The sequence below is a fragment of the Stegodyphus dumicola genome, chromosome 9 (assembly GCF_044657685.1).
Source record: "Stegodyphus dumicola isolate Sdum_Otavi_A_Nest chromosome 9, ASM4465768v1".
NCBI lineage: Eukaryota > Metazoa > Arthropoda > Arachnida > Araneae > Eresidae > Stegodyphus > Stegodyphus dumicola.
The window spans coordinates 95834199-95861826 of record NC_140776.1 but is presented as its reverse complement, the minus strand read 5'-3'; the positions used below and the strand labels follow the sequence as shown (position 1 = coordinate 95861826).

At 34.1% G+C, this 27628-nt stretch overlaps 1 protein-coding gene across 1 annotated transcript in view; it reads right to left on the bottom strand.

The window, feature by feature from the left end:
- Positions 1–17207: 17207 nt before the first annotated feature.
- Positions 17208–27628, bottom strand: part of LOC146995423 (uncharacterized) — a 31626-nt gene continuing 21205 nt past the window's right edge. Inside the window, exon 2 of the mRNA XM_085823792.1 lies at positions 17208–23055. Coding sequence (XP_085679918.1) covers positions 22272–23055 — 784 coding nt within the window. The 3' untranslated portion in view covers positions 17208–22271. The remainder of the gene's footprint in view (positions 23056–27628) is intronic.

Genomic DNA, 27628 nt, shown 5'->3' with positions numbered 1-27628 from the left:
AAAGAGAGCTTTCTCCCATACTCATAAATCTAGTCCCGGTCCAGATGATATAAGCTATGGAAATGCTGAAGCATCTTTCCTTTAAGTCACTGACTACCCTTCTTGCTCTTTATAATCGAGTGTGGAAGGAGCACAACTTTCCTAGTGCCTGGAAGAAAGCTATAGTTATACCTATAGCAAAGCCAGGAAAAGATTCGAAAAATCCTTCCAACTACCGGCCGATAGCCCTCACCAGTTGTCTTTGCAAACTGTTTCAAAAAATGGTTAACCACCGTCTAGTATATTACCTTGAAAAATACAACATTATCTCCCCATATCAGAGTGGTTTCCGTAGAGGCAGAACTATCATCTACAATATGCTCCTTCTGGAAACCTCTATTCATAAAGCCTTTGTCAGAAGAAACCACCTGGTTTCTGTCTTCTTCGACATAGAAAAAGCTTACGATAAGACGTGGAGATACGGTATTTTGTGTGACATACACAGTAGTGGCTTGCGAGGCAACCTGCCTATCCTTATCCAAAATTTCTTGAAGGCGAGGACCTATCAAGTAAAAATTGGCTCGGTACTTTCAGATGTCTTTGTACAAGAAGAGAGTGTGCCTCAAAGCTGTGTTCTGAGTGTGACACTTTTCAGTTTAAAAATAAACTCTGTTCTAAAGGAACTTCCTGCAAGTGTCTCAGGCTTTTTATATGTTGACGATCTCCAGATAAGTTCCCAAGGGGTAGATATGAGGTATGTGGAGAGACAATTGCTATGAACCTTCACTAAATTTAAGGCGTGAGCAGTTGGCTCTGTGCTACTAGTTTAAGATATTATCACTACCTGACCATCCTTGTAAGGCGGATCTGTTGGATGATATGTGTGAGCGTCTGCTTAATGCTCGACCTTCTTGTGTACCGTATTTTTTGCTGAGGGTTCGCTCACTACTTGAAGAATATCAAATGACACAGTTGAGCACCCAGGCAGTAAAATATTTTGAAATACCACCTTAAGAATATATTCAGTTTCAGGTCCTCGATATTTTTCAACATTTTGTCAAAAGAGAAACTAACGAGTTAGTGTACAGGCAGCTTTTACTTGAGCATAGGAAAAATTACAGTAGTTATATTCCAGTATTTACTGACGGATCAAAAGCAGGTGGACATGTTGGCATATCTTTTATTATTGGAGACCACATTGTAGGCAGACGATTGCCTGACGCTTCTTAAGTTCTTACATTGGAATTGACTGCTATTTATTGTGCACTCTCATTTATATCCACTTTAAGTGAGAAAACATTTGTAATATACACCGACTCGCTTATTGCCTTAAAAGCATTAGAAGCATTTAGTGATGCCCAGAACCCTGCCATAGTAGATATTATCATTCTCGATCTAAATTTAAGGCAGTGTGGGAATGAGGTCTTGTACTGCTGGATACCCGAGCATGTAGGCATAAGAGGTAATGAGCTAACAGACGCAAAAGCAAAGTCGGCTATCGATATGTACAGTTGCACTGCCCTTCCTAACGATATCAGGAAAGTTATCAAAAAGAAAATATTAGATAAATGGCAGAAATACTGGGATGGTCAAGTAGATAATAAGTTAAGAAGTGTGAAAACTAGAATTGAATACTGGGATACTACTAGGAACCGGAAAGAGAAGTCCTACTTACTTGACTTAGAATTGGTCACTCACGAATTACCCACAACTATTTACTAAAAGCAGAGTGTGAACCAATTTGCTCCCACTGTGATGCAGTCATCTCAGTTCATCATCAGTTAGTTAAGTGTCCATATTTTAAAAGACTTCGGTTGAAACATTTTAAGGAATATGACTTGCCTCTTGACCGTTTAATTGAGAAAGAGGTGAATACTAATTTATATCAATATCTGAAAGAGTCAGGTTTTTATTATTTAATTTGATTTTGTTTTGATGTTGTATCTTGTTATCTTAAGAATATCTATTTTAACATATTTCATGTGTTAGGATTTTACACCTGTACAAATCACATGCATGATAAGAGAGTTCACCTTAGCATCCATCATTTTTAGCTTCTTTGTATTTTATGAATTTCCATGGTTTTTAATCTTGTCTGTTCATCTGTTTTGTCTAAGCCTCATTTGTATAAGGAAATAACTGACATGTATTCGGCGCAGATAACCTTTAGAGTTTTGCGCCAGTAAAACTTACTACTACTGCTACTACTACTTTAAAGAAAGATGGACTGATCATCTAGGATTTTGCATTTTGTTAACAATATCATCGAGTTATTTTAGAGGTATTTTGTAGCAGGGTAAAACATACAATGTCCATATCTATACTTCTAATGACCTAATGATGATTTATGCATTTCTCTCATCAGCTCTTTAAATGCTATCTTACATGGACAAGCCAAATTAATAGCACTGAAATGAAACACAGGCTGGTGGATCAGTTCTAAATCCAGCTGAAGCAGACTTCGAAGGAATAAAAGTAAAGGAATCAAGATTAGATTGGCAAGAATTAGCGCCTGTTAGAACGTGTTTTGCGACTTGAGCCTTTTCTGCTGTTAACTTGTTTGTTTTGTGAAGGATGGTATTTCTTGTATGGCCCTAAACTATCGCAGAGGTCGTCAGATATAGAGAAATATTATCCTGAGCTTCGAGTCAGTATTGAATTGGGTATAGCACCCAAAGAACCTCATTGTTACCATCAAATGAGCCATCATTGTTACCATCAAATGAGGGTATCCTGGTGGTTGGTGCTTGTTGGCGTTGGAGAACAGAACCAAATCCGATAGGTAATTCTGAACCCTATTAAAGCAAGACTGAGAGAGTGATAGTTCTGCTGTAGCTTATTCTGGCTCGTATATGTCATGTTTCTGCCAATCGTATGCACCAGATTCTTCCATGGTTGAAAATGGAATTTTATCTCAGCTGCAATCTAAATTTTTCTAAAATACTTTTTCCTGTACTAATGAAAAGGTAGCAAATCCTTTAGACTAGCTAGCAGAGATTAAGAATTTAGAAAAACAAAATCTGTTGAAACTAAAATGCGCATATTGTTTATGAGGTAAATTTAGAACTGATACTATAAATTTTAAAGCTATTTTGAAATTTAACGAGCTAACACGGACTTCTCGAGGTCACTTTTGATTCGTGCCAGATGAAGCCTATATGTTGGTAATTCATTGAAAGAAATATACCCCTTTTGGTACTATTCCGTTTTGAGGACCGTAAAAAAATTGCAGCGAAAATGTATGCGCTAAATCTGGCAAACGCTCCCATTTAAAAGTGCGCCAAATCTAGCGTACGAGCCGATTTCAAATTGCGTAAGTTTAGACATTTTTTAAGACGCCATTGAAATACTAGTTTAATTTTTAAATCCTTTTTTGATATCCTATGGATTTAACAATTTGGGAATTGCCCATGATGAAAAGTCTGCAGTAGAATTTTTTCAAAGGAAAGACATTATTCATTACAGAAAATTATGTTTGAAACACCAACGAGATGAAATTATGCTTTAGCGATAACTCGGTAACGAAATAGCAGTGCAGGAATCCATTCAGTTACGTTTAACCTTTATATATATATATATATATAAATTATAATAATGATCTGTGGACTGAGTTACATTTGTAATTGTTCACAATTTGCCATTGGGAAAAAAATAATAATGATCTGAAATAGTTATTTACTCTTATGCTTCCATTCAGCTATGTCTAGCCTTTTTTATATAAATTATTATAATAAAAAGTATTATATGAAATGAACCTTTCATCTAAATTAAAACAATAAAATCTTAAATAGCCATTTACTATTACACTTCCTTTCTTGCTTTAGGGTTGCCGCGATTATTTTTAGCAGCACTGGCATGAACAATAGTTTGGCGATTTTTACGGTCCTCAAAACGGTATAGTACCTATTTTTTTAATCATTGAAATACTTGGCAAGCATTTAAACATTGATTTAAATGCAATTTATTATTTCTGTGTGATTATTAGACTAATATTGTTCAGAGATAACGATTTCTGTCAATTTTGTCTTCGTGATGTATGCACATGTGTATGCTTGTGTATGTTTTTATACACATACAAACACACGTGCATAAATACATAGCTTTTTGAATCTGGTCGCGAGAACAGAAGAGTACCAGAAACACTTTGTTTAAGATTTCATAATATTGTTATACACAAAATTACTATAGGCATTATTTTCTTAAATATTGATCCTTAATATGAGTTTCCGATTACAACGTTTACTGGAGATACATTATCAAAGGAATATACAGTGACTTGCAAGTGAAGGGATTCTCTAAATAAAATTTTTGGTAACAAATCCCAAACAGGAAAAATTATGATTATTAAAGTATTCATTTGTATGATTACAAATTAAACACACGCATTCTATACCTTTATACGAACAAATGTTTAGAAGATACTTAGAAACAACTTTACCGACTCTTGCATTGATTTTCAAAGTTATTTAAGACTGAAATTCTACATTTTCGACCACATTTAGGGAGAAGAAAGGAAACAAAACTTATCAAATCTTAAATCATAGATATCACAAACTCATGGTTACCTTAACGTTAATTTCTTTCCTATATTGCTGGTTCCTTACCCTTTTAGATTTATTCAAATATAAAAGCGGCACAATTGCGCCTGAAAAAGATCACGTACTAACGGGAATATTTTTAACCATTGCGCCAAAGAATACACTTTAACATCAATTCGTATTTAGCCTTCTCTTAAGTCTGACAGGGCCCACCAGCGGCCGAGCGGTAAAGTCGCTGAACGCTGGTAGTTCGGTCCGAGGTTCGAATCCCGCGAACGGGCTGACTGCATGGGTGATTTCGTGGTTTTTCCCATGTGTAACGTGTATATGAGCCAGTTTCCCTTAGAAAGTCCTCCACGAAGGCATCCCTCCTCTTAGGCAAATAGCCCTAGTGTGCTTTGCCATAATTAAATACACATACTTAATTCTGACAACTGTTACGTTTTCGATGAGCAACAAGAAGATAGGAAATTCTTATGCTTTCACCGCAAAATTTGCAATTTAAAGACCAATGGCCGCTAAGAGGTGTTGGATGGCATGATCTTATACAACAGTAGTAATAATATTTCTCAGTAAAGTCTTTGCTTTAACATTGCAAAAGCCGTAACTTTATGTCTAATGTCAGAGGATCTCAGCTTCTGAAGCTTGTCTGTCACTAAAGGCGCTCGATTTCAGGGGGATCATTCAACAATGATTCTTCAACTTCTGATATTTTCAACCCTATCGTATGACAGATCTTAAAATAAAAGAGAAAGTTAAAAAATATAACTAACGCATTCTACAAAATTTACCAGACACAACAAATACAGAGTATGCTTTGAAACCCTGGAGTAGAAAATGCTCTTAAAAACTCGTTAAGGAAACCACAGGCTAACTGAATACTGTAGCGACACAAATAATATACGATTGTTAATTTGTGTTTCTGATTTTAATCAATGTTATTAATGATTATCTTGTTTTCCTAGATTCTTAACTAATGCGTTAGAGTGCAGTGTTCCATGGTCTAAACCCGTAATCCAAATACTAATTACTCCAGGTTAATTTTGGTTAAGCTGGTAACTAATCACTTTCATGAGTCTATAACTGTTTTTTTTTTTATCCATGCATGGCTATACCATTTTTGTCAGAGCAGTTTGCAACTACATAAAAATTGTATACATGATAGTGTATTGCATACATATGTTACCGTTGAAGTATGAAATCCGTTATTTCATAGACCACCTAGTTTACCATGAAATAATTGATGAAGTCACTTGTAGTGTATAGTAGTGTAAATATTGTAGTGTAAATTCTCATTCCACACTTTAATTAGTTATTACATGGAATAACGACCTTCTAAACTATAAATTAAACGATATTATCATTCCGCTTGTTAACAGTAGCTAATATAATTAAGACACGATAACACGCCGAACAAATACTAATTCACAAGTCAAACAACAAAAATCAGCGTTATATTTTCAAATTTTCACAGGACTAGTTTCGAAGGCTGCAAAAGCGCAAATGAACGAGATAGGATATAATGATTAGATAAGATAAGAAAGCCTGGACAGAAAATAAGCTAGTGGCGCCATCTGTTAATGAAACCAGAACTAAAACATAATTTCTCTAAAGGCCGAAGGCAAAGATGGATCGGAATTAGGATCGTTAACTAGAACAGAAAGATTTTTTTGAATGTGAAAATCCTCTAGAAAATCCAGTTCTTCAATGAAAGATGTTTTTTGAATAATTTTGGCAGCAGAAAAATTGAAAGTATGATTTTCGGACCAACAATGTTGCAGAACAATGCAACAGAAGACTTCTGTGTTTCTTTTTTTCTAACATATGCCTCATGTTCCTCGACGCGAAATTTTAAGACTCTCTTAGTTTGGCCAAAGTAAATTAAACCACACTGGCAAGGAATCCTATAAATACCCCAGGAATTCATATCCGGAATGGGGGTCCTTGAGTATGGAATTCAGAACTTTATTGATGGGAGAATAAACGACCCGAAAGTTAAATTTCTGCAAAATATGTGCAACTTTATAGCTAATTGATGGAAAGAAGGGAATGACAACATAATTTTTATAATCTTCTAAAACAAGAGTGTGCCTTTTAGTATGCTGAGATGAGAATTTTTTAACTGCTTGATTAGTAATGTTGAATGAAAAGCCCCTGTCAATAGTTATTGCTTTTAAATAATTTAGTTCTTCATCAAGGGGTAGTTTGGCGATTTGGAGTACACGACTAAACAAAAGTTAGCTTCATTTTATTCCTATGTTTTCCGTACTCTTCAAGGTTGCTCCTGTGAAAATTTGAAAATATAACACTGATTTTTGTTGTTTGACTTCTGAATTAGTAGCTTATATATTGCGATATATAGGATGATTTCAATTTAAGTTCCAAATTCAAAAGTCTGCAAAATCAGAACTACTGGTCCGAAACGTGTCCATCATTTTCAACCGACTATAAAATTTTATATAGGCTGTTACATAAATATTTGTACTAATTTTATGGGCAGATAGGGCACGTGAAAAACACCGAGAATTGCATATTAACCCATGACGTCGCACTTAGAAGCGGTGTAACACCAGGGTGCCTGGGTCAAGGACCCTACCCTTTGTCAAACATGTAGGTTGTTTCGAATGCTGTCATAAGTAGCTAACGTAAGATATGCAAACTCAAATAGTTTTAAACTAATTAAAATGAATATTATATCAAAATTCTAACCACATTGAAACTAGCATTGAAAACTAAATATTTTCTCTTATTTCCAAGCAATACAACTAGGTTTTTGCTGCCTCATATCGTACCCAGAAATCCGAGAGCTACAAATATTAATATTGTTGCGTGCGTACGGATTCGTTACGAAATGAATGCACAAGTCCGATGACAAATGAAGAAAATTTATTATTATCACAACAAATATGATTAAATGTCCTCAAATAATCGTGCAGTATCACAATATATCACAGTAGTATCTTCTAACTACTCAAACGTTCAAGAGAACTTAATTCAAAACAGCTAAAGAAAGCTAATCCGCGAATTCGCTACAATCAACAAGAGTAGTTTTCTAAACAAACTCTTAAAACAACAACAAACTAAATAACTCATCGAATTGAAATCGAAATCGAAATCGAAATCGAGTCAATGGCTAGGCGGAAATTAGTAGTCAACCGCTACTTTAACCGTCTCTGTTGGTAAATTACCCTAAGGCGTTGGTACTTAAGTTTTAAATTAAGGCGATTTACGCCGCGCCAACTAGGCGAAACTTGTGAAATTTTGTGAAATGTAGGTGGAGTGGAGGGAGATGATTGGCAGGAGCCTGTCACGTGGGTGGTCACCCACCCAAGTTCAGACTCCGAGCAAAGCAGCTTACGCGTGCAATGAAAAATATTGGATATATTAATAATTATCAAGTTTTGAAACAGGTTATCCAGATTGGAATAATTAAACTAATATCGCGATCTAAATGAAGACAAATGGCACAACTAAGTGCAACAGATTAGTTAAACAAAATATTCAAATTCATCCTTGCTGTAAAACACAGATTGGACAGTGGTAGTCACGTGGGGGTCACCCTCCCGTGAACTGTTCACAGCTATCTTGAAATAGTAGATATCACAATTCAGTGAAGTCTTGGTCTGAGAAATTAAACACTAAAGTTCTTGTACAACACTGAGGCACATGAGTTACTGAAACTATACACTATGTACATATAGGGACGGCGGTATTTGAGCGAAGTAGCAAATGGTGAAAAACATTTTACACTAGCAATAAATAATCAGAGTTTTGAAGATCCAGGTACACGGATCATGTCCATAAATCCACAATATTACAAAGTCTCTGATATAACAATAAAAAGATTACGAAAATGACAAATATAAGATCAGTGCTTTGAAGATCCAGGTACACGGATCATGTCCATAAGTCTATAAAGTTTCAAAGACATTGGTAAAATGACACAATGAAGATAAAATAAAGATAATACTACTATGTACAATATATACACATTTACCATTTGCTGTTACGGAAGATGCCTCTTGGGCGCTTTGCTGTAATTTCTATAGTAGGATCATAATTTATCAGATTACGGATATGTTCGTATTGAGAAAGTTCTATTTTAGCATAGAAATTGTGGCTCGTGGTGAGAATTTGATCAGCTATGGGTCTTATTTTTAGTTCTTTATGTATCTGCAGGTTACGTACAAACCATGGGGAGTCAACAATTTGTCTGAGTATTTTGTTCTGAAAGACCTGTAGTTTGTGTTTATAAGTCTTGTACACAGTGTCCCAGATAGGCGCTGCATAAAGTACGGTGGGTCTTATTAAGCTGGTATAGATCTTCTTGAGACTGATATTTAATTTAGCATTTCTTCTTATTAAAGGGTAAAGAGACATTTTAGCAGCGGTGGCTTTGCGCAAGGCATACTCCGTGTGTTCTTTGAATAACAGCTGTGAGTCGAAGACCACTCCTAGATACTTGGTACTTGAAACAATTGCTAGGGCTTGATCATTAATTTTTATATTTACATTCACAGGAGTGAACTTCCGATGACGTCTGAAAAGGAGAATTTGGCTCTTTGACGGATTTACTTTTAATTTCCATGAATCATAATAGTGTGTTATGATATTTACTGCGCTTTCAAGTTTATCTACAGCGAGCTGAGGTTTTAGCGACTTGGTTAAAATTGCTGTGTCGTCGGCATATTTCACTACTTTTGCATTCAAAGGAACCGGCATATCATTCGTGTAGATATTAAACAGAAGCGGTCCCAGAACGCTTCCTTGAGCCACTCCGCTTTTAATTCTTTTTCTTGAAGAGAGAGAGTCATTAATTTTTACCTGAAAGGTCCTGTTTTTAAGATAGCTTTTCATGAGCTTAATAAAACTGATGGGCAGATGAAGAAGGTGCAGCTTGTAGAGGAGACCCTCATGCCACACCTTGTCAAATGCTTTTTCTATATCTAGAAAGCAGCTGGCGATTGTGTTCTTTTTTGCGAAGGAGTCTGCAATAAATTCTGTAACGTTCAGTAGTTGGTGCACGGTACTATGACCGGCTCTAAAACCAAACTGCTCTTTAGATATAATTTTTTTATCCTCTAGATGTTGAGTTAATCTCTTTTGGAGCACACGCTCAAATACCTTTCCCAAACTGGGGAGAAGGCTGATCGGACGGTAGGAGTTTAAGTCCTTTGGATTTTTCCCCGGCTTGACAAACGTAATTATCTGCGCGTGCTTCCACTGTTGCGGAAAGTAATTGAGCCTCATACAAGCATTGACTATGTTTGTAATGAGGACTACGTAGGTTCTTGGGAGAGCTTTGAGAACCGTATTGGTGATGCTATCGTAGCCGGGAGCTTTCCTGGACTTAAAGTTGCTAATTATATAACTTATTTCTGTTGGAGAAGTTGGTTTGAAGTGATTATTACAATTTCTGTCAGCTAGGTGGTTAATGAAATTATCGACTTCTTCATCTGTCTCATCATTATTAGAGGCATGATTGGTGAAAGTCTTTTCTAGATGCTGCGTAAGGGCTTCAGCCATGTCATGTTCAGAATAAGCAATTCCACTACTGGTGTGGAGAGGACCAATATTTCTGTTATTAGTATTCCTTAAGGAATTTCGAATACGGCAGACTGTATTCGGAGAGAAATCCATGGAGTGTAAGAAATCGTTCCAACAATTTGATCTGTACTTTAGGAGGAGGGTCTTGATGTTCCCAATTTTTCTGTTCAGATTTCTTTTAACAGTGGCATCGCCTGTTCTTCGCCAGATTTTTGCTATGCGGTTTTTGTCTTTTATTTTCTCAATGATGTGGTCGGGGAGCTTGTCTTTCTTATAATCTTTGAATTTGGTGGAATCATCAAGGGCTTTCTTAATTTTACTATTGATCTTAGTGATATTGTACTCAATGTCTACAATATCGGCAAGAGCCGGGTGTGCAGGTAATTGTTCCAGAGAATTATTGAATTTCTGCCAGTTTATAATTTTCTTTAAAGGCAAGGTCTTCTCAAAGCCATGGTAAGTAAATTTAACAGGGAGATGGTCAGAGGTTAATTGATTAATCACCTGTAGGAAAGGGATTTGCTGGATATTTTTTTTAATAACAATGTCGAGAACATCCGAGCTGCCTGTATGATGATACCTGGTAGGTTCTGTTGGTCCAAAAATTCTCAGGTCATTCGTAAGAGCATAGCTATAAAGTTTGTTGCCATTTGTGTTATTTCTTTGAGAATTCCAGCTATGACGTTTAGAATTCAGGTCCCCTGCTATAATAACAGGGTGAGTGATATTGCTAAAAATTTGCAAGTCATTGCTGGTGAGAATGTTTCTGGGGGGATTATAAGCCGAGATGATGACAATCGGCTCATTTGTGCGACGAATGCACAACGATCGCAGTGGTTTCAATGCTGCTGCTATTGGGAATATTAAACTCGTTGGCGTGCAGATGCCTTTTAATTAATATCATAGTACCGCCGCCCCTGTTATGGTCTCTGTCCGTCCTGAATGCGTTGTAACCATTGATCTTGAACTTATCATTAGGTCTGAGCCAAGTTTCATTCACTAGAAACACATCAATATTATGGTGATTAAGGAAGTTTGCAACTTCAACGTTCTTGTGGCGAATACCGTTGGTGTTAAAAAATGCGAGGTTTAAACTGCTGGGGGCAGTGAGGTGAGTTCTTGAATTACTGTTAATGTGGTTAAAATTCATAATTGATGCTTGATAAAAGTTCAAAGGCTTCCCAGCCGACTTGGAGTTTTTCCAATATTGATTTAGATTTTAAGAACCGCTCGAAGAAAATTTTTCCTTGCAGGAATAATTTCTTCAGTCAAATCATGAAATCGGAAACGGAGCCTAAGTTCTCACTTTCGACAGCTGCGTCCTGATTGGTGGATGAAGCATTCTGCTCATTAACATTTTCACTGCTATTTTGGGTTATGTTTCTTCTTGGCAGAGGTGGGAAATTTTCTAAGTTGATATCAGGGGGATTATTTTTTGAAGTTTTTCTCGCTTCTTTTTGGAATTCTTTTTCTGCAATTTTTCTTTTTAAATTATCCGGATGCATTTCGCAACCACGGTACGAACTAATGTGGGGGCCTCCGCAGAGGCAACATTTGCCGGGTAAGTTTCTGTCTTTTGTGCATGTAGTAGTAATATGGTTTTGCCCGCATTTTAAACACCTGGGCTTGTGCTTACAGTGAGCACGACTGTGGCCATACCTCTGACAGTGGTGACACTTCATTGAATTGAGAGGTTTTCCGTCTATTTATAAGATTTTAAATCGAGCGCGAGAATTTTCTGGAACTTTCTCGAAATCAAAAAGAGATATTTATTAAATGTTAAATGCACGCGCTCTTGTATTTTCAATTTTCCGGCTTAGCTTTCTTTTAATATTCGTCACGCGCTGCACTGCGCGGGAAATAAAACCATTTAATTTACAATTCAACTAACGTTAATTATTTAAATGCCAAATTCGTAACAATATTTCACGTTACGTCAAAAGAATTGACATTCAAGAGAGAATTATGCATTTCTTAGATATAATATTTATCAATATTTACAATTTAATTGTTAATATCATAATTTTAAGATAAAATATATTACTTTTAAATTAATCTGGGAATATAGCGATATAAATGCATTCCATTTCTTCATTATTTGATTTACACAATGATTTGGACATATTGATTCTTTTTGCATTTATTATGCATAGACACATATAGAAAGATGTTCAATGCAAAAATTTGCAGCAATTAAAAATACTCATTTTCATAACCAAACATTTATTTCATAAATTTAAATACTTATCGAAATGTCTTCAAAGCTACATTTTCGCGGCATCTGTAAAAGTTCAATTAACACTGTATTATGCACCTTAATTAAATAATAACTAAAGGAAAAGGAATTACAGTGAATTATTTAATGCAATATAACTAATCGCTGCAGCCTATAATTATTAATACATCCCTATTTAAGCTTAGTGAATGTACAAAATATATGTACAAGCTCGGGCTCAATATTTTTTTAACTTAAGAACTTTATTATTATTTTTTTATTGTCTAATTTAGAAGAAGAAATTATTCTAATAAAAATTACGAGATTCGTGTGGGATACATAGTTTGAAAATGAAAAAATACAAGAGAAATTTACTGGATTGTTATTTAATATTTAACATGAGTGTTATAGCATATGTAATAAATATGATTAGAACATGAATAAAAACGGGGGAGAGGGAATCTCTTTATCATAAAAGTGTTTGTTTTTTTAACACGAACTAATTTTTAAAAAGTACATGTCAAACAGAATTATTCAAGGGAAACATCAAAAAAACATTGAGATAGTAAATAAACTTAACTTTCGATACATCTTACTAAAAGTTAAATTTACTATAGTTAAGGCATAGTTAATGCTACATAACTTCTAGCTTAATCGCAGGACTTAGAAGAGAAGGGCTAGCTCATAGAGCTTTTCCCCCTGAAGCAGAAAGTGAGAAGTGATGACGTAGCCATGATGACACTGAGCGCGCCAATATAATTCACAGCTTGGAAATTAGCGTTTTTGAACCAGCGTTTAAAATGAGCTGTGTGTGAAAGATAGCTATAATTTGGAAGAGGCAATGTTACTGCTTTATGCATTTTAGACTGAACCATTAAAAAATTTAATAATGCTTACTCAATTTTAAAATAATAGATAAAATGTGCTACTCTTTTAACATTAAGTTCCGTGGTTTTTTTTTATTTTTATTTGCAAGTTTTTTTATTTAATGCACGTTTATTTCTAATAATTTCTTTATTTGCATGCTAACTGAGAGAATTTTTATACTGCTTCTAAGATAACTATAATAGCAGCTATTTAAATTTACTCAAAAAACAACTTTACATTGACATATGTTTAAACATATATGACATATATGGCAACATTTCTGCTAACCTACGATTGATTTTTTGCCTAATTGTAAATTTTACATTGTTATAATTCTCTTCCGATTCAATATAATAGATATTTTTTAAATAATTTTGTAATTTATACTTATATCTATATTACAATTAAATAAATGTATATAAGATTGTTGCCTTAATTTTGACAAAATAGCTTTATTCAGAGTACCTAAAACAGTTATTTAATTTTTCAAAAATGTGAGTAAAGGAAGCAGGTCTTTTTATGCCAATTACTTTGATGTTTTATACTATTATATTTTATCTAAAATGCTAATCTAGCCCAAAATCTAATCAATAATTAGTTACAAAGGATACAATAAGAATAACTTTAACAAAATTAGTTTGTTAAATACTTGTTATTCTTGTTGGTACTATTTTGGTACTATTCATAATACCGAAGAGATTATCGATTAACTCATAGAAGTCAGATGCTTTTTGATTTCCTGTGGGGTGGAGTATACCTTTTGCGGTACTTTTTGAAAATAATGTTTTCTCTGGAGCGACGTTTTGTCTCTCATTTCCCTTGACCATTAAATAATTCGGTTTTAGTTTGTGACACAATTTGATTTCTTCTCAATCTCTATTTAAAACCTCTTTAATAATATCAAAATTTAAAACAGTTCCATCTTCTAAAACAAATCCTTTATCTAAAACGTGGTTTCTCAGTAATTTGAGGCAGAGCGCGAAATGAGACCTCTGATTAAAACAAACTGCACATTTTGAAAAGAACCAACTTAGTCCAGTTTAGAGTCATAGCAGAGTTTTCAATCTATATGCATTTCGTCGAAACTGAGAACGCATATTTTTTCTACAGAATACAAATATTCGCCTCTTTCCTTCTTTAGAGTAAGAACATTACTTTGAATTCTTGGACTACACTAAAATTTAGAAAACACTAAAAAATAAAATAAACACCATTTCTTTAATTTGATAATACTAGGTAAAGATATTCCAATTTTTAAAAAATTTTTTTTCTTTCCAAAAATCATAGCTTTAAGATGACAGAGCTCTTATGACGATGCAACGTGAAATATTTTCACTAGTCCACCTGATTTTTTTTTCAGTAATGCATTAATTAATCTCCGTCTTTATAAAAATAGGCTTTAGACATTTTTCCAAATTCTCTGATTTGTGCTCCCTATTGTAAAGTATCTAAACGATACTTTACAATATAGAATTTAAAATAAAAACTGACTAAAATTACATATATATAAATTATTTTAAATATATACATTATTAGAAAACAGATATATATATATATTATTAAAATTAATTTGGGATATGTAACCTCTAGAAAATAGTCTCGCAGCTCAATGAAACTACTGTTTTAAACGCGGGAAATCAGGATAGGTGGCATCACATTGACGTCAGATTATTGCCTCGTCACTGTGCCCATTAGCCACTAGCCCCCATTAGGCTCGCGTCGGCGAGGAGTCGAACAAAGAAATGAGCTAGCCCTTCTATTTATCCCTGGCTTAATCGTATACTCTGTTTAAGCTCCATAGTGTTTGAAGACGGCCTTAGTACTATTGCCCTCCCTCGTGACGTCTTCGTCCTTCTCCCATCAAGATGGCCTTGACAGAGACCAGGGCAGGCATGCATTTAATGTATGGATCTGCTGACAACAATGCATAAGCAACTCCATGATTGTATTGAGAATGACTCCCATAAAGAGGTGCATCGAATCGCCGTTTGTCTTCGAATGGGCGCCATAATTTATGTGAATATGGGTCCTTAAAAGGTAGTAGACATAGGTCAGGTCACAAGTGACTTATACGTCCTCCATGAATACAATATGTTTGATGTGGTAGAAAGGAATGCCGAGTACTAGTCTATGTGCCGTCGCTGCTGCCATGGGAAAATAACGGAACAGCGCATGTCTCCTTCATTCTGCACGTGTGCATTTTAATTAGGAATATCTCCATCAAGGTGCCCAATATGGTTATTTCTACTTTGTTCACTAATGAGGCATATTTCATGCGAGATTAGATGTTTAGTCAGTACAATGGATATTTATGGGAGTTTTATGAGAGTCCCAACAGAATGAGACCGCAGATGCCCAGCTAAATGTATTATCTAATCTGTTTAGAACAGGTTATACAAGGCTTACGTGATTTTGTGCCAAAAAGTACGAGCCGCAACATGTGGCTTCATTATATTTTCGAAGACGTTTGAATGTGTCGATTGCTTAACAATAGATTGGGCGTAATGGACCGATTGTTTGCCACCGTGCTTTCTCGATTTCATTCTATGCAGGAATATTTAAAGTTACTGCGTATGAAACACGTGTCGAGTCTGAAAAAGATCCGCTTGCAAGAACAGTTTCTGCTGCTGAATAATATCAAGCAAATCCAAGTGTTTTTGACAGTAACGCGTCTTCGCTGTAACGCACGCATCGCTTGTAATGGTGGAAACTTTCAACATCTTTTGTAACATTTTGAAATGATATCATCTACTACGGCATTTGTGAGCAATTAAATAATTTTGATAATCTGTCTTGTGTCTCTTCATTTCATGTACCTCTGACACCAGTTTCCTATGATGTTTCCAGTCTATAGGTTGTTATGTAGTTCTCGATCCTACTGATGTGCCCTACCTCCTCTTAAACACCATACCAATATTTATAGGACACTCTATGTAGTAATAATTTAAACTTTTGTTTCGCTTGAGAAATCGAACGCATTACTTTCATTTACATGCAATATTTATGTAATAATGATTTACTGAACTTAGGATAGAGATTAAGTATAGCCGAATATTTGTTTTGTACGAGATTCACAGAACATCAATATTAATCTTGAAACATGATACCGAGGCGCTGATTGAAAAAAAAAACAAGGTCAAATAATGCCATTAAGTATAATATTCAAATATATTCAAAATATCCAAAAGTATGTAGTAAGCCTGTCTACATATCGTGCTTAGAAAGATATATTTTAGAAGACAAAGTTGTCCAAAAGATCTATAAATTGTGTTTTAATGAACTGATTGTTCCTAGGGAAAGAAAAACTCTTAAATAAGATTTTTAAACTCAAGATGAAATTAATGCAAAATAAATCCCATTCCGAAGCCTCTATAACAGCGGTTCTCAACCCTTTGACTAATGCGTACCATCTAAACACAAACTAAAAACGTTTCGTACCACCACTACAAAGTACTACTCCAACTACCACTCTGGAATTGCTCTTGATCTTGAAGCTCAGATCGCATAACTTTGCGAGCGTTAGAGAAAAACCTTTATCAGGAGGTTGGGGTTTTAATTTTTGAATTTTAAGTTAAAAATACTTCGCTTCTTTAAGTACCACCGGTTGAGAAACCCTGCTCTATAGGCTTACATCTATATCTCAATACCTGAATTTGACTAATCCTGTTGTAATAAACGATTTTGTAGCCTCTTTGTATAAATAATATTTCGCATGTTGTATGATCAAGTTAAATTGTTTATTTTATGCTTTACTTGTCTTTAATTAGTTATTCTATAAATGAACCAGTGATTCTATAAAATAATTAGTGAAAGTGTGGAATTACTAATTTATTACCCACTTTAATCAGTTATTTAATGAACTAACAGAATTAAACACTTTAGGCAGTAGCATATATATTACTTTCTTTTGTTTGTACTTGCCTTTTTATTGTATTAAAATATATCACACTGGATGTGCATATACATTCAATTTTATCGTAATCATATTGCATTTGAAAACTAGTATATACATATTTTTATGAAGTATCTAGATCTGGAAGATACACAATAAATAAAAGCCATTTATTAGATAGAAACATCACATTTATTAAGTGAAATATTTTATTAAACATTTATTTCAAAAGTACAAAACGAAATAAATTTCTAGGTTAAGTAATGGTTTCATAAAAAGTAAAAGTTTAGAATATATTTAAATAAAAATTTAGATTATTGAGGATTATTTATGCCATGAATACAATACAGTATTGACCCGAATATAAGACGCCCTTGCAGTTTTGAAGGCGTTTTATGACAAATTAAAAGAACACTTATAGGTAAAACGACATCACATACATATAATTCACACTGTTACAGATCATCATACTGTAATAATATGTAACAAAGTAACTAATGATACTCACATATAAAAATTGCTTAGAACAATTTTTTTTCGGATTCAGATTTCAAAGTGAACATAAAAAATAATGAAGTTACTTTTAATTGTCAATACAGGGGCACTTAAACGGCCATTTTAAGGTATGAAACAGGCGTATTCTGCCCTATACCTTTCAGAAAAGCATATAAAGATGGGACAAAATTATAAGATACATTAATAACTCGCAACATTTTTAAAATAAAAAAAAACACATGCTATTTTCAAATTTAATAGTTTGTTTTAAACTAGTCCGAATTTTCTCTAAATGCTTTTGAAGTTATCGTTTACAGAAAAAAATTAATGTGAAAATAAAATTCTTAGTACTTCAAAGTAAGAATTGTTTCATATCCCCTAAAATGGCTATAATAAATGGCAATATAACCAACTAAATAATCAGCAATAATATGGAAAATTTAAGTTAAGTAAGTGAATTAAATTCAACATTTTTAACACCAATCAACTACAATACATTTTCTGCACCTATCTGTATTTACATTCAGCATATTATAATTCATGGACAATTATTTAAAACCTTCTACCTTTTAAATCCAAAAACATTAAAAAAAAACCTTGTTTTTATGTGTTATAGATATCGCATTGCTAAATCGAAATACGAGTTTCATGTTATCACCCACCACTTTTAATTCATAATAAATATTGTATTTTGCAAAGGTTGTATAACAAACAGTTAATCTTGAACTTAAATAACAATATTTTTCTTGCTAAAATATGGCATTTTTCAGTAGAACACGTTTTTTTCAATAATGATGATTGATAAATACAGTGCTCGTTTTGAAAGAAACCAGTTTTAAATGTACACTGTACCAATTTTGTTCACAAGGTAACAATTTTGCTGCAAAACAGTAATTCCTTCCGACACGCAAACATTTATGCAAACTCTAATTTACTTATCTTAGATAAAGTGACAAACAACTTCTTTAAAAAAAAGCTCGCTATTTTCTGCACCTCCAATTTCGATATTCCTCAGAATCGCCATATTTGGGCGCCTATTTTCGGGTTTACACACGCAAGAACTGCCAAATGCAAGTGTGAATCATGCATGTGCTTAAACATATGCACAGTGAAAGACTAACCATCACTTCGCTCAGTATTATCCCTCGGTGATTAAAAGTGAATTCCGGCCTAAAAATTCCTCCTTTTAAATTTGCTTTTTTACAAGATGCTTCTTTTTATTATTTATCAAATCTTGGCAGTAAAATTAGCAAAACAAATATTTTTCGTCAATTCAAAATCTCTACTAAGTAGGTCACTCATGGGGGGTAGGGATAATCAGAAAGTACAAATATGAGTATTCATTTCATACAAATTAAAACATTTGTTCCCTTACCATACTATGCTAAGGGATTATGTCTATTGTATGTGAAGTACTGTAGACATAGGTCTACTGTTTTAATTTCAGATATACATACAGTAGATGGAGAGAGTTAATTTTTCATTTCATACAGTACACAGACAGTAGACAGAGTAATGAAAGGATATTTCATACAGTAGACAGAAAAAATAATGGAAAGAAATTAAGAACTTCTGATTTTTGTTCCCCCCCTCTCTATTCGACAGTGTGAAAAGGTAGTCAGGTTGCTTAAATATGGTAAAGCACTCAAGGGCTATCTGTCAAACAGCAAGGATTCCTTCGTGGAGGAATTTTCTAAAGGAAACGGGCTTATATTCACGTTACACACGAGAAAAACCACGAAAACCAATTATGCAGCCAACCGTTCGACTGCGATCGAACCCAGGTTAAACTGTCAGTAAAGCAGCCGTCTGAATCAGTCGGCAACTATTAAAAACTGCAAAAGAAGCATGTACACATATCTTTGACTTGGCTAAGCTTGCGTCGTATACTATATTATATAATAGCAGAATTATATGCAAGATAAAATTCTACCTTTAACTTCTGTAGCCCCCTTTAAATCTATCAGAAGGCCTCCGATAACCCTTCTTAACTTGGTTATTTCTTCTCTATCCTAAAAATAGTAACATGATTGTAATAAATCTTTAAGCACACCATTTGAAATAAATCTCAATTATACTATTCTTATATAATGCCAACGACATCCATACTTGAAAAAGCAAAATCTTTCATTCAATCATAATTAAATCAATAGCAATAGAGCTACATTATGCTCTTTTGCGAAGTAATATCAATAGAGCTACATTACGCCCTTTTGCAAAGTAATATGAAGAAATAAAAAGCCATTCAGCAGCTTCCCTCTTTGCCTCCGTATTGAATTATGCCTCACATCACGGGTCACCGGTCTAAACCACTCGACCACTTGTGAGATCTTATGATACAAATAATTAAACCTCGGTAGCTGCCCATTATGCAGGGTTCATTAAAGTATACCTTAGTAATTTCCTGGCAGCGCTGCTCGTGAAATTCTACATGCGACTATCATTTACAAAAACAGCTTATGTGCCATTGGATAATATTACACATGGGTATAAACTCAGAAAATATCCACATAATTAACCCATTCATTAGGAGTGAAAAATCGTGCCAAATAATTAATATTTAGACGTCAGACACCGATGAGTTGGATACCAAAATAAACCACATAGGATTTTTATATTGCGGCAAAGAGCATTACAGTAATTTGCCTAACCTGAAGGATGTCTTCGTAAACGCTATCCTAATTGATCCCATCACAGAATAAACTGTAGCTGTTCGCTAGTGCTTCTCCGCTTACGTTCGGTTTATAAAGAACGCTAACTCTCATTGGAAATTGGAAATATCGTAAGCTGAAAAATGTAAGTAAATGCATATCTACAAAGCATCATAGATACGCCAAGCCTACTTCAGTATGTCCAAAGGCACACATTAGCCTATAAATTCATCGCCATTTAGCAAAGTTTGTTTTATAGTAATTTTCTGAATATCTGATGCTATGTATCGAATATCGCTCCATAATTAAAAAAAATTACGTTTGAAATGCAACTCAATATCACTGTGCGCATCAGAAATCGTAACGAGATTTGAATTGCTCAATCTAACTAGAAAGCTAAAAGGCAGGATTACTATAACTAAACCAAATTATGGTTTTCAGTCTTATTAGAAAATATGAGATTACTGGTAATTGCAAGTGATACATCCACAATTACAGATGGCATATTGCCCTTGTGAGTGACAAGCTTTTTCGCAGAATTTGGTTCTTACTCTCATTGTCTTTATAGCAAGTAGGAGCATTCTTTGTTAGAAATCGCCTTTTCTCATATGCGTTGCATATATCGTACCTAGTGCATATTGCAAAAAATAACCTCGGAAATAATCATCTTTCAAAATTCGTATTTGCTTAATGCATAGCCCATTTGAACCACCTTAAAACCGAAAAAACGTCAAATGTCGAATTACACGTTTATATATGTAATCATTTGCATTAGTCAAAAATCAAACGAGCCTCTTACGAAAACATTATCCGAAGCTGGTTGCCAACTCCGCATAGCTCAGTTGGTTGAGCGCCTATATGCAGCCAAGAACTTGAGATCATCGTCAGCATGAGCAGATCTTTAGAAAACCATCACAACATGTATTATATACAACAACAGTCTTTTAGAATCGTTAATCATTCTGAAAAGTATTGTAACAGATGAAACAGAAATCCAGACAAAGGGGGTGATAATGTTCCCGTGAACAGCAAAATGCATGTAAAATGGATTTAACGAGTACATGAACGAAAAAAAAAAAAAAAGCGGTTGTCCTAAATACAAGAGGATTTCTCAGAAATTCTACAGCTAACAATGATATTCTTTAAATTTCTCTTACGGAACTTGAAGATATTTAACAGATTAGGTTAATCAAGAAAGCTAGCTTGTTTACCTAATGAAAGGAACGATTTCATGGAGAACTTTTCAAGAGAAAAATGGGCTCATATCTACTTTACGTGCAGTCCCCAAACAATAAAATTGCTGAAGCTTCTTGGGTGCTGGAGGGCACATGAAGATGAATTTTGATTACATAATTGAAGATTATGGCAGAGCAGATTAAAGACTAAAAAAGGATGCTTTGATGGAGAAATCTTTAAAAAAATAGGTTTATTTTCGAGTTCCGTATGAGAATTTTTGACTAAGGAGCTCACATAAAATGCCTTCTAAAAATCTTGGTAGCATTTTGTTTCAAGTTACGTCAAACAATTTTCAAAATGTTCGTAATTAGTCAACATACTATTAATCAAAATACTGATAGAGATTCTCTCGGTCTGTCGACCGATTTACGTCACCAAATAATTTATCATAACTTAAAACAATACATGCATAAAAATGATGCAGTAAGTGTTTTTGCTGTTATTCATGGTTACGTATTTTCTAAATCATACATATTAAAACGAGCTCATAAGTTCAATTCATAATTTTTGCAATAAAAGTTCATAAATTTGAAATTGACAAAAATTCTTGAGATGAATTCCTCAGTTTCTGTTAATTCAATTGCATTTATCCATCAAAGATTTGCTGTAACACTGGCAAAAGCTTCCAAATTTAGGAGTGATTTTACGCTTTGATAACGTAATATTACATAACGAAAAAATTGAAAAAGTTAAAATTTAAATCATCAAAATGAGTATTATGCAATTCGTGAAAAAAACTTCAGTCATTAAGGACGCTGCACAAAAGTTCCAACCAACTGTTTAAAAGCAAGTTAAAAAATAGATTATTTAAAACCAGATTCTTTGATATTTTAGATAAAATTTTCAAAAGCCTAATTAGCTTCCTTTCTAATTATATAAAATATCTTTTCTATAAAAAATCTCTTCCGTTTAGAATCTTTAAGCTTCCGATTGCTTTTCATTGTCATTCGGAAGATCCCTTGATATGACTGGTATTTTATGGAATCTTCTTCGACAGCCCAACATAGGGCAGGTTTCAAATCATCGATAACAACACTAATCATAGCTTTCTGATCAGGTTTTACTAATAACTTGCTGCGAAAATTTATCACGATTAATGAATTTAGTGATTTCTCTCTAGTTTCCTCAAAGTGGATATTTTCGTACGTGTTAGAGATATCACAGAAGATTTTCAAAGGTTCCCCTACTTCATTACTATCCGGTTCTAATTTGATTTGGATGCCAGTGATTCGAAACGATCCTTGGAATGATTCAATTTCCAGATCATTTTTTATGTCACCCGGGAATAAGCTATCGAAAGATTTTGGACCTGCATTGATTAGAGGTATGGTAAATTCAGATGGTTCCAAATATGTGGAAGTAGTGATCGTACACAAACCTGTGTAGATAGGGAATGGCGATGAAGAGACATAGTCATCTTGAAGAAAACGTTCCAACATTAAGAGCTCTTTCTTGATACCGAAGTAATTGGCATAGCAGATGATTTCTCCGGCATTTTCAGAGGTTACTGGGTTTTGAACGAAAAAATTATGACATTTGCTCTGAAGTTCAGCAACTGCATAAAACTGAGAAATGGAATACACTTCCAAGGCCACTTTCCAGTTGACAATATTGCATGATCCGGAGAATAAGAAGCTGAAAAGAGTAAAATTTGTTTTGCGTTATTTGATTATAAGAACAACCATTTTAAAGAAGCAGATATTTAAACAATATATATAATATATAAAAATAAGGTTAAAATAACAAATATATAAACATAAATATATAAACAATATATAAACAATAGGCTTAAAAATATACATGTAAATAAAAAATCTGAAAGTGACAAAACAGAGCGAGGAGTTACAAAAATGAAAACAGCAAAGAGAAGAATTTTCATTTGTCAGGGCTACTAACAAAAGCGAGGGGCTCACACGCTAATAATAAAACAAGAATAATATAAACATAATAATATACACATTTATAAACAGCGAGATGAATGAACAGAAGAGTGAAATACGAAAACATTTTTCTGTGACTATTAGTACCAGATTAACAATATGAAAAAAAAAATATTGCAATAGGTAAAGCAACAATGTTGTGTTTGGAGAAGATTTTAGTCAAGACTATAGATTTCGAAGACAAACAGATACAAACCCCTTTTAATCAGAATCAGAGAAATTTTAGTCTCAGCGTAGATTTTTAGTCTTGATTTAAAATCTACGCTGAACACAAGGCCGTTGCTTTGCCTAATTTTATGTTTTACTTTGACATCTCTCTTTACTACTAAGAAGTTAGTGACAAATTTCTCGATAATGTAACTGAAGTTAATTGTATATATAGGTGCGACACTGAAAATTGCGAACTGGCGAATAATGGCCGAAGAACCGTGCTGCGCTTTTTCGTTTTAAAAGCGCCAGAACCCGGATGTAAATCGGATATGGTGCGGCTGGAAAAACACGGAACATTAGCTACAATATGGTTAAGTTTGTTCAGAAACTTCTATTTAATACAAAATATTTTAGGATTTATATTTCAAACCCGATGACATCCTAGCGTATTTCTGCTTCCGTTCTTTACACTGTCTAAGCTCATCTGTGGCCAAGTCATGAGTCAGCTGAGCATTGGTAGTTCGACCCAGGTTTAAATCCTGACAAATACATTGGTTGTAATGGAGTTTTCATGATTTTCCCCCATGTGTTAAGTGAATACTTTCTCCACCAAGAAGGCATCCCTTCCCTTAAGCAGATAGCCTAAATATGCTTTCGAGAAATTCAAATAATCCAATTTTTAGTCCTGCTCTCAGAACCTGATTTACTTACGGCTAAATGGGAATGCAACTCCTGATTTTGGCTCTACCCTTATATTCACCCTAAGATCACCAAATGTGGCGATATGTGTTCTGCGCTGATTTCTGGCGCGATTGCGTGTTTATATGGCAACCCTTTTGACGTTGAAAACTCTTTTGCTGAAGTGGTTTAATTGCTCCTTGGTTCGTGTCGCGCGTGTTTTGAAATGGCCTATGTTGCAGTGATAAACGTGGTGGCAAGATTTTAGCCGCGTAGTTTAGATTGTGTGGAAAGTAAATTTAGTATTAAAAGGTATGATGTTGGAGTTGTTAACGAGTCTTTCGTTCACGGATGTGTTTATGAGGATCGAAGAGTATTTTTGGAATTTCTGAGGGACTTTTAAAACGGAGTCCGAAATGCGAAGCTGCTACGAGAACTCGGACGAAGAAGGGCGTTTCTGATAGTTCTTGTGTGGATTTGCAGTTAAATGCTTACTGGTAAAGTATGTGCAGCGGAGTTTAAGATTTGGATCGTGGTTTTCGTGTAGTAAGTTAACTTTGGAGGAAGTTTTTATCGTTACTTTCGAAATTTTGATTCGCAGAAAGGCACGTGATGTAGAAGATCATGGCATGGCACTTTTGTTCACAGACCTTGTGTGACTGGCGAAATTTTATTAACGAATGTATTATGGTACGTGCATTTTATTTTACTGTTTTTATTTTGTAGAATGTTCATTGTTTTTTCACTATGAATTTCTGTTGTTATTGTTGTTTTTTGAATTGTTTGTAATTTTAGTTATAGTTTATTTTGTTGGTTTGTGCGCAATGCCTAGATTGTGCAATTCGTGGATGTTTTTTTTTTTTTAAGTTTAAACAGGATGAAATTTAAAGATTCAAAGAATGGTATTCTTTGAAATTTATTGTTGTTATGTTAATTTATTAAAGCGAGGTGTGCGTAGTTCGTAGATTCGTTCGTTGCCTAGATTGTGCACTTCGTAGATTTTTTTAAAGTTAAAACATATCGCTGTGTACATGGATTCTTGTCAAACATTTTTGGTTAGAAACTTTACGTTTTTGCTATCTAAATTTTTTGTTTTTGTTTCGGATTTTTAGCTTAAATTGTGTGTTCAAAACTTGGTTTTTGGAGACATTTTAGGCTTAAGGTTCGAAATGTAGACAAAAAATTTAGATAGTAATATGGCAGCGTGGAGTTTCTCGCCAAAAATATTTGGCGACCTGAGGGGCGCATATACGAGTAGTTCCCTGTTTTTCAAGGTACGTTTTAAATTCTTCCATATATTTAAAATGTATAGAATTTTAAATAATTGCAGGTTTTAGAAATATAAGCAGGAACAATGCTGTTTTGCATTTCCACTGACGAGCGATTATTTGGCGAGATCTGCCAGCGTGCGCTAATTTGAAGACACAATTTCTGGTATTGTTTTAGGACCTCATTTGGATGTCGCCACGTGAATATGTGGGACTTCGATTATTTTAATTGTGGCCATACATTTATCAAACTGATAAATAATAAAAGTGTACTATTTTTGGCCTTATTTCTAGTTTAATTAAGGTTTGTAGCAAAACTTGCAAGAATTCTTTAGTTCCTCTCTTTATCCCAGTTTTTTCCAGGAAACATCACAGAAATCATGCCGACTGTAAAAACAAAATAGTGGTGAAAATTATATTTTGTTTAAATACTTTTAAATGAAAAAAAAATAGCCAATTTTTAGGTTATTTGGAAAATGACGAATGATCTAAATGTTAAAGCAAAATTTCGTTAAATATAACTAAACTATGAATCTATTTATTTGTTAATAACTTATGACATTTTCAGAATTTCTATATGAAAATTTTGTTTTTCTTCAGTATATTCAACAGAAGGAAAAAATCGCCTGAAAGCAATGTTCAGTTCTACATTACAATTTTAGCAAGATACTCGGGCAGCGCTTAAGTCTCGAAAATGCTCGACTATTTTCAAGGTTATTTTAAATAAACTCAGCTCTGAATTAAAATCGCGTAAATAAATTATTTGTTGATTTAAAAGATGTTTATTTTATTTTTGTGTGTGGTTAAATATTTTTTCATGATATTAAATTTAAATGACTGCATATGACGTGTTCCCCGACTTAGTTGAAACTCAGACGACTCAGAAATTTATTGCAAATCTGTAAACTGCTGCACATATTTAAATTTAACACTATCGTCCATGAGAATAGCACCTTCATCACATACCGCTTCGCAAAAATTATTCAAAATTGGCACTTCTGCATTCAATGTGAAACTATAGTTCTTTGCTTATCGCGAATCACTTCTTATTCACAATAAGAGTTCTTTTTATAAGCTTTTATTTTGCTCGCTTGTTTATCGCTATGGTCAAAAGCTTTTCTTCGAAAAAATTCCCATATCGTTTCGAGCTCACATATAGCGCATACACCATTTCAATTTAATTTATAGCTGATACACCTATATTCAATTTTAATCCATTAAATGTGGCAAAAAAAATATAATTGATCAGAAACCAATAACGCGAACAAACACACAAACAGGCACTCTTCTTTATATATATGATATAATTAGCAAGGCAGCAAACGGAGCACTGTATATGCGTACTTCGATCCATATTTTGAAGAATTCTGATTGCGTAGTATGCTAATATATTGACTTGTTAATATCTAAAGAACTTGGCAGTCCAAGCGGTTTTAAGCCCATTTTATTTGCAACTGACATTTGCTGCCACAGTTCGCTTGGCACGCTAACCGTGCCTACTCAAGAACACTTTAAATTTTTGTTATTATTGCAACAGGAAGCAGCATAGCGAAATTACGTCCAAGTAGAGGCAGAAGCTGAAGTGCGTAGTTATGCAAGATGGAAGCACACAAAGAGAAATTTTTGGTTTGAGTTAAAAGTTTCAGTTAGCAATTATTACTTCATCAGCGCTGCGCAGGCCATGCAAAAAGGAAAGGTCTCGATAATGTGTAAGATAAAAAATATGAAAGCAAACTTCTAAATTTAACTGTCTATAATAACCTCTTAGTTTTTATTTAATTTCGGGACTTCCTCTCTCTGTCTAAAAATAGCGCCATAAGTCTAAACTGTGTTATTCAAAGTAATCATGCGATCTTACGTAATGCTTAATGCAGATTTCTCTTTCCCAATCAAAATAATTGTAAACCCAAACCAACTCGAACTGAAACTTGGCTTCCTCCCTTCTTCCTCTGAAATACTGTGACTCTCTCTCTTCTGGCTTACGCTTTCATCCTATTAAGACGCTTTCCTGCAGTCATCTATAAGCTGCTATGATAGCTTCTACAGGTATAGTATCAAAATTGTGAATATTCTGGAAGTGGACACGATTGGAGTGCAAGTGAATTGGGGCCACCAAAATGTGAATTTAAATAAATAAGGAATTTAATTCGGCTCGACTGCTTATTCTTCAAA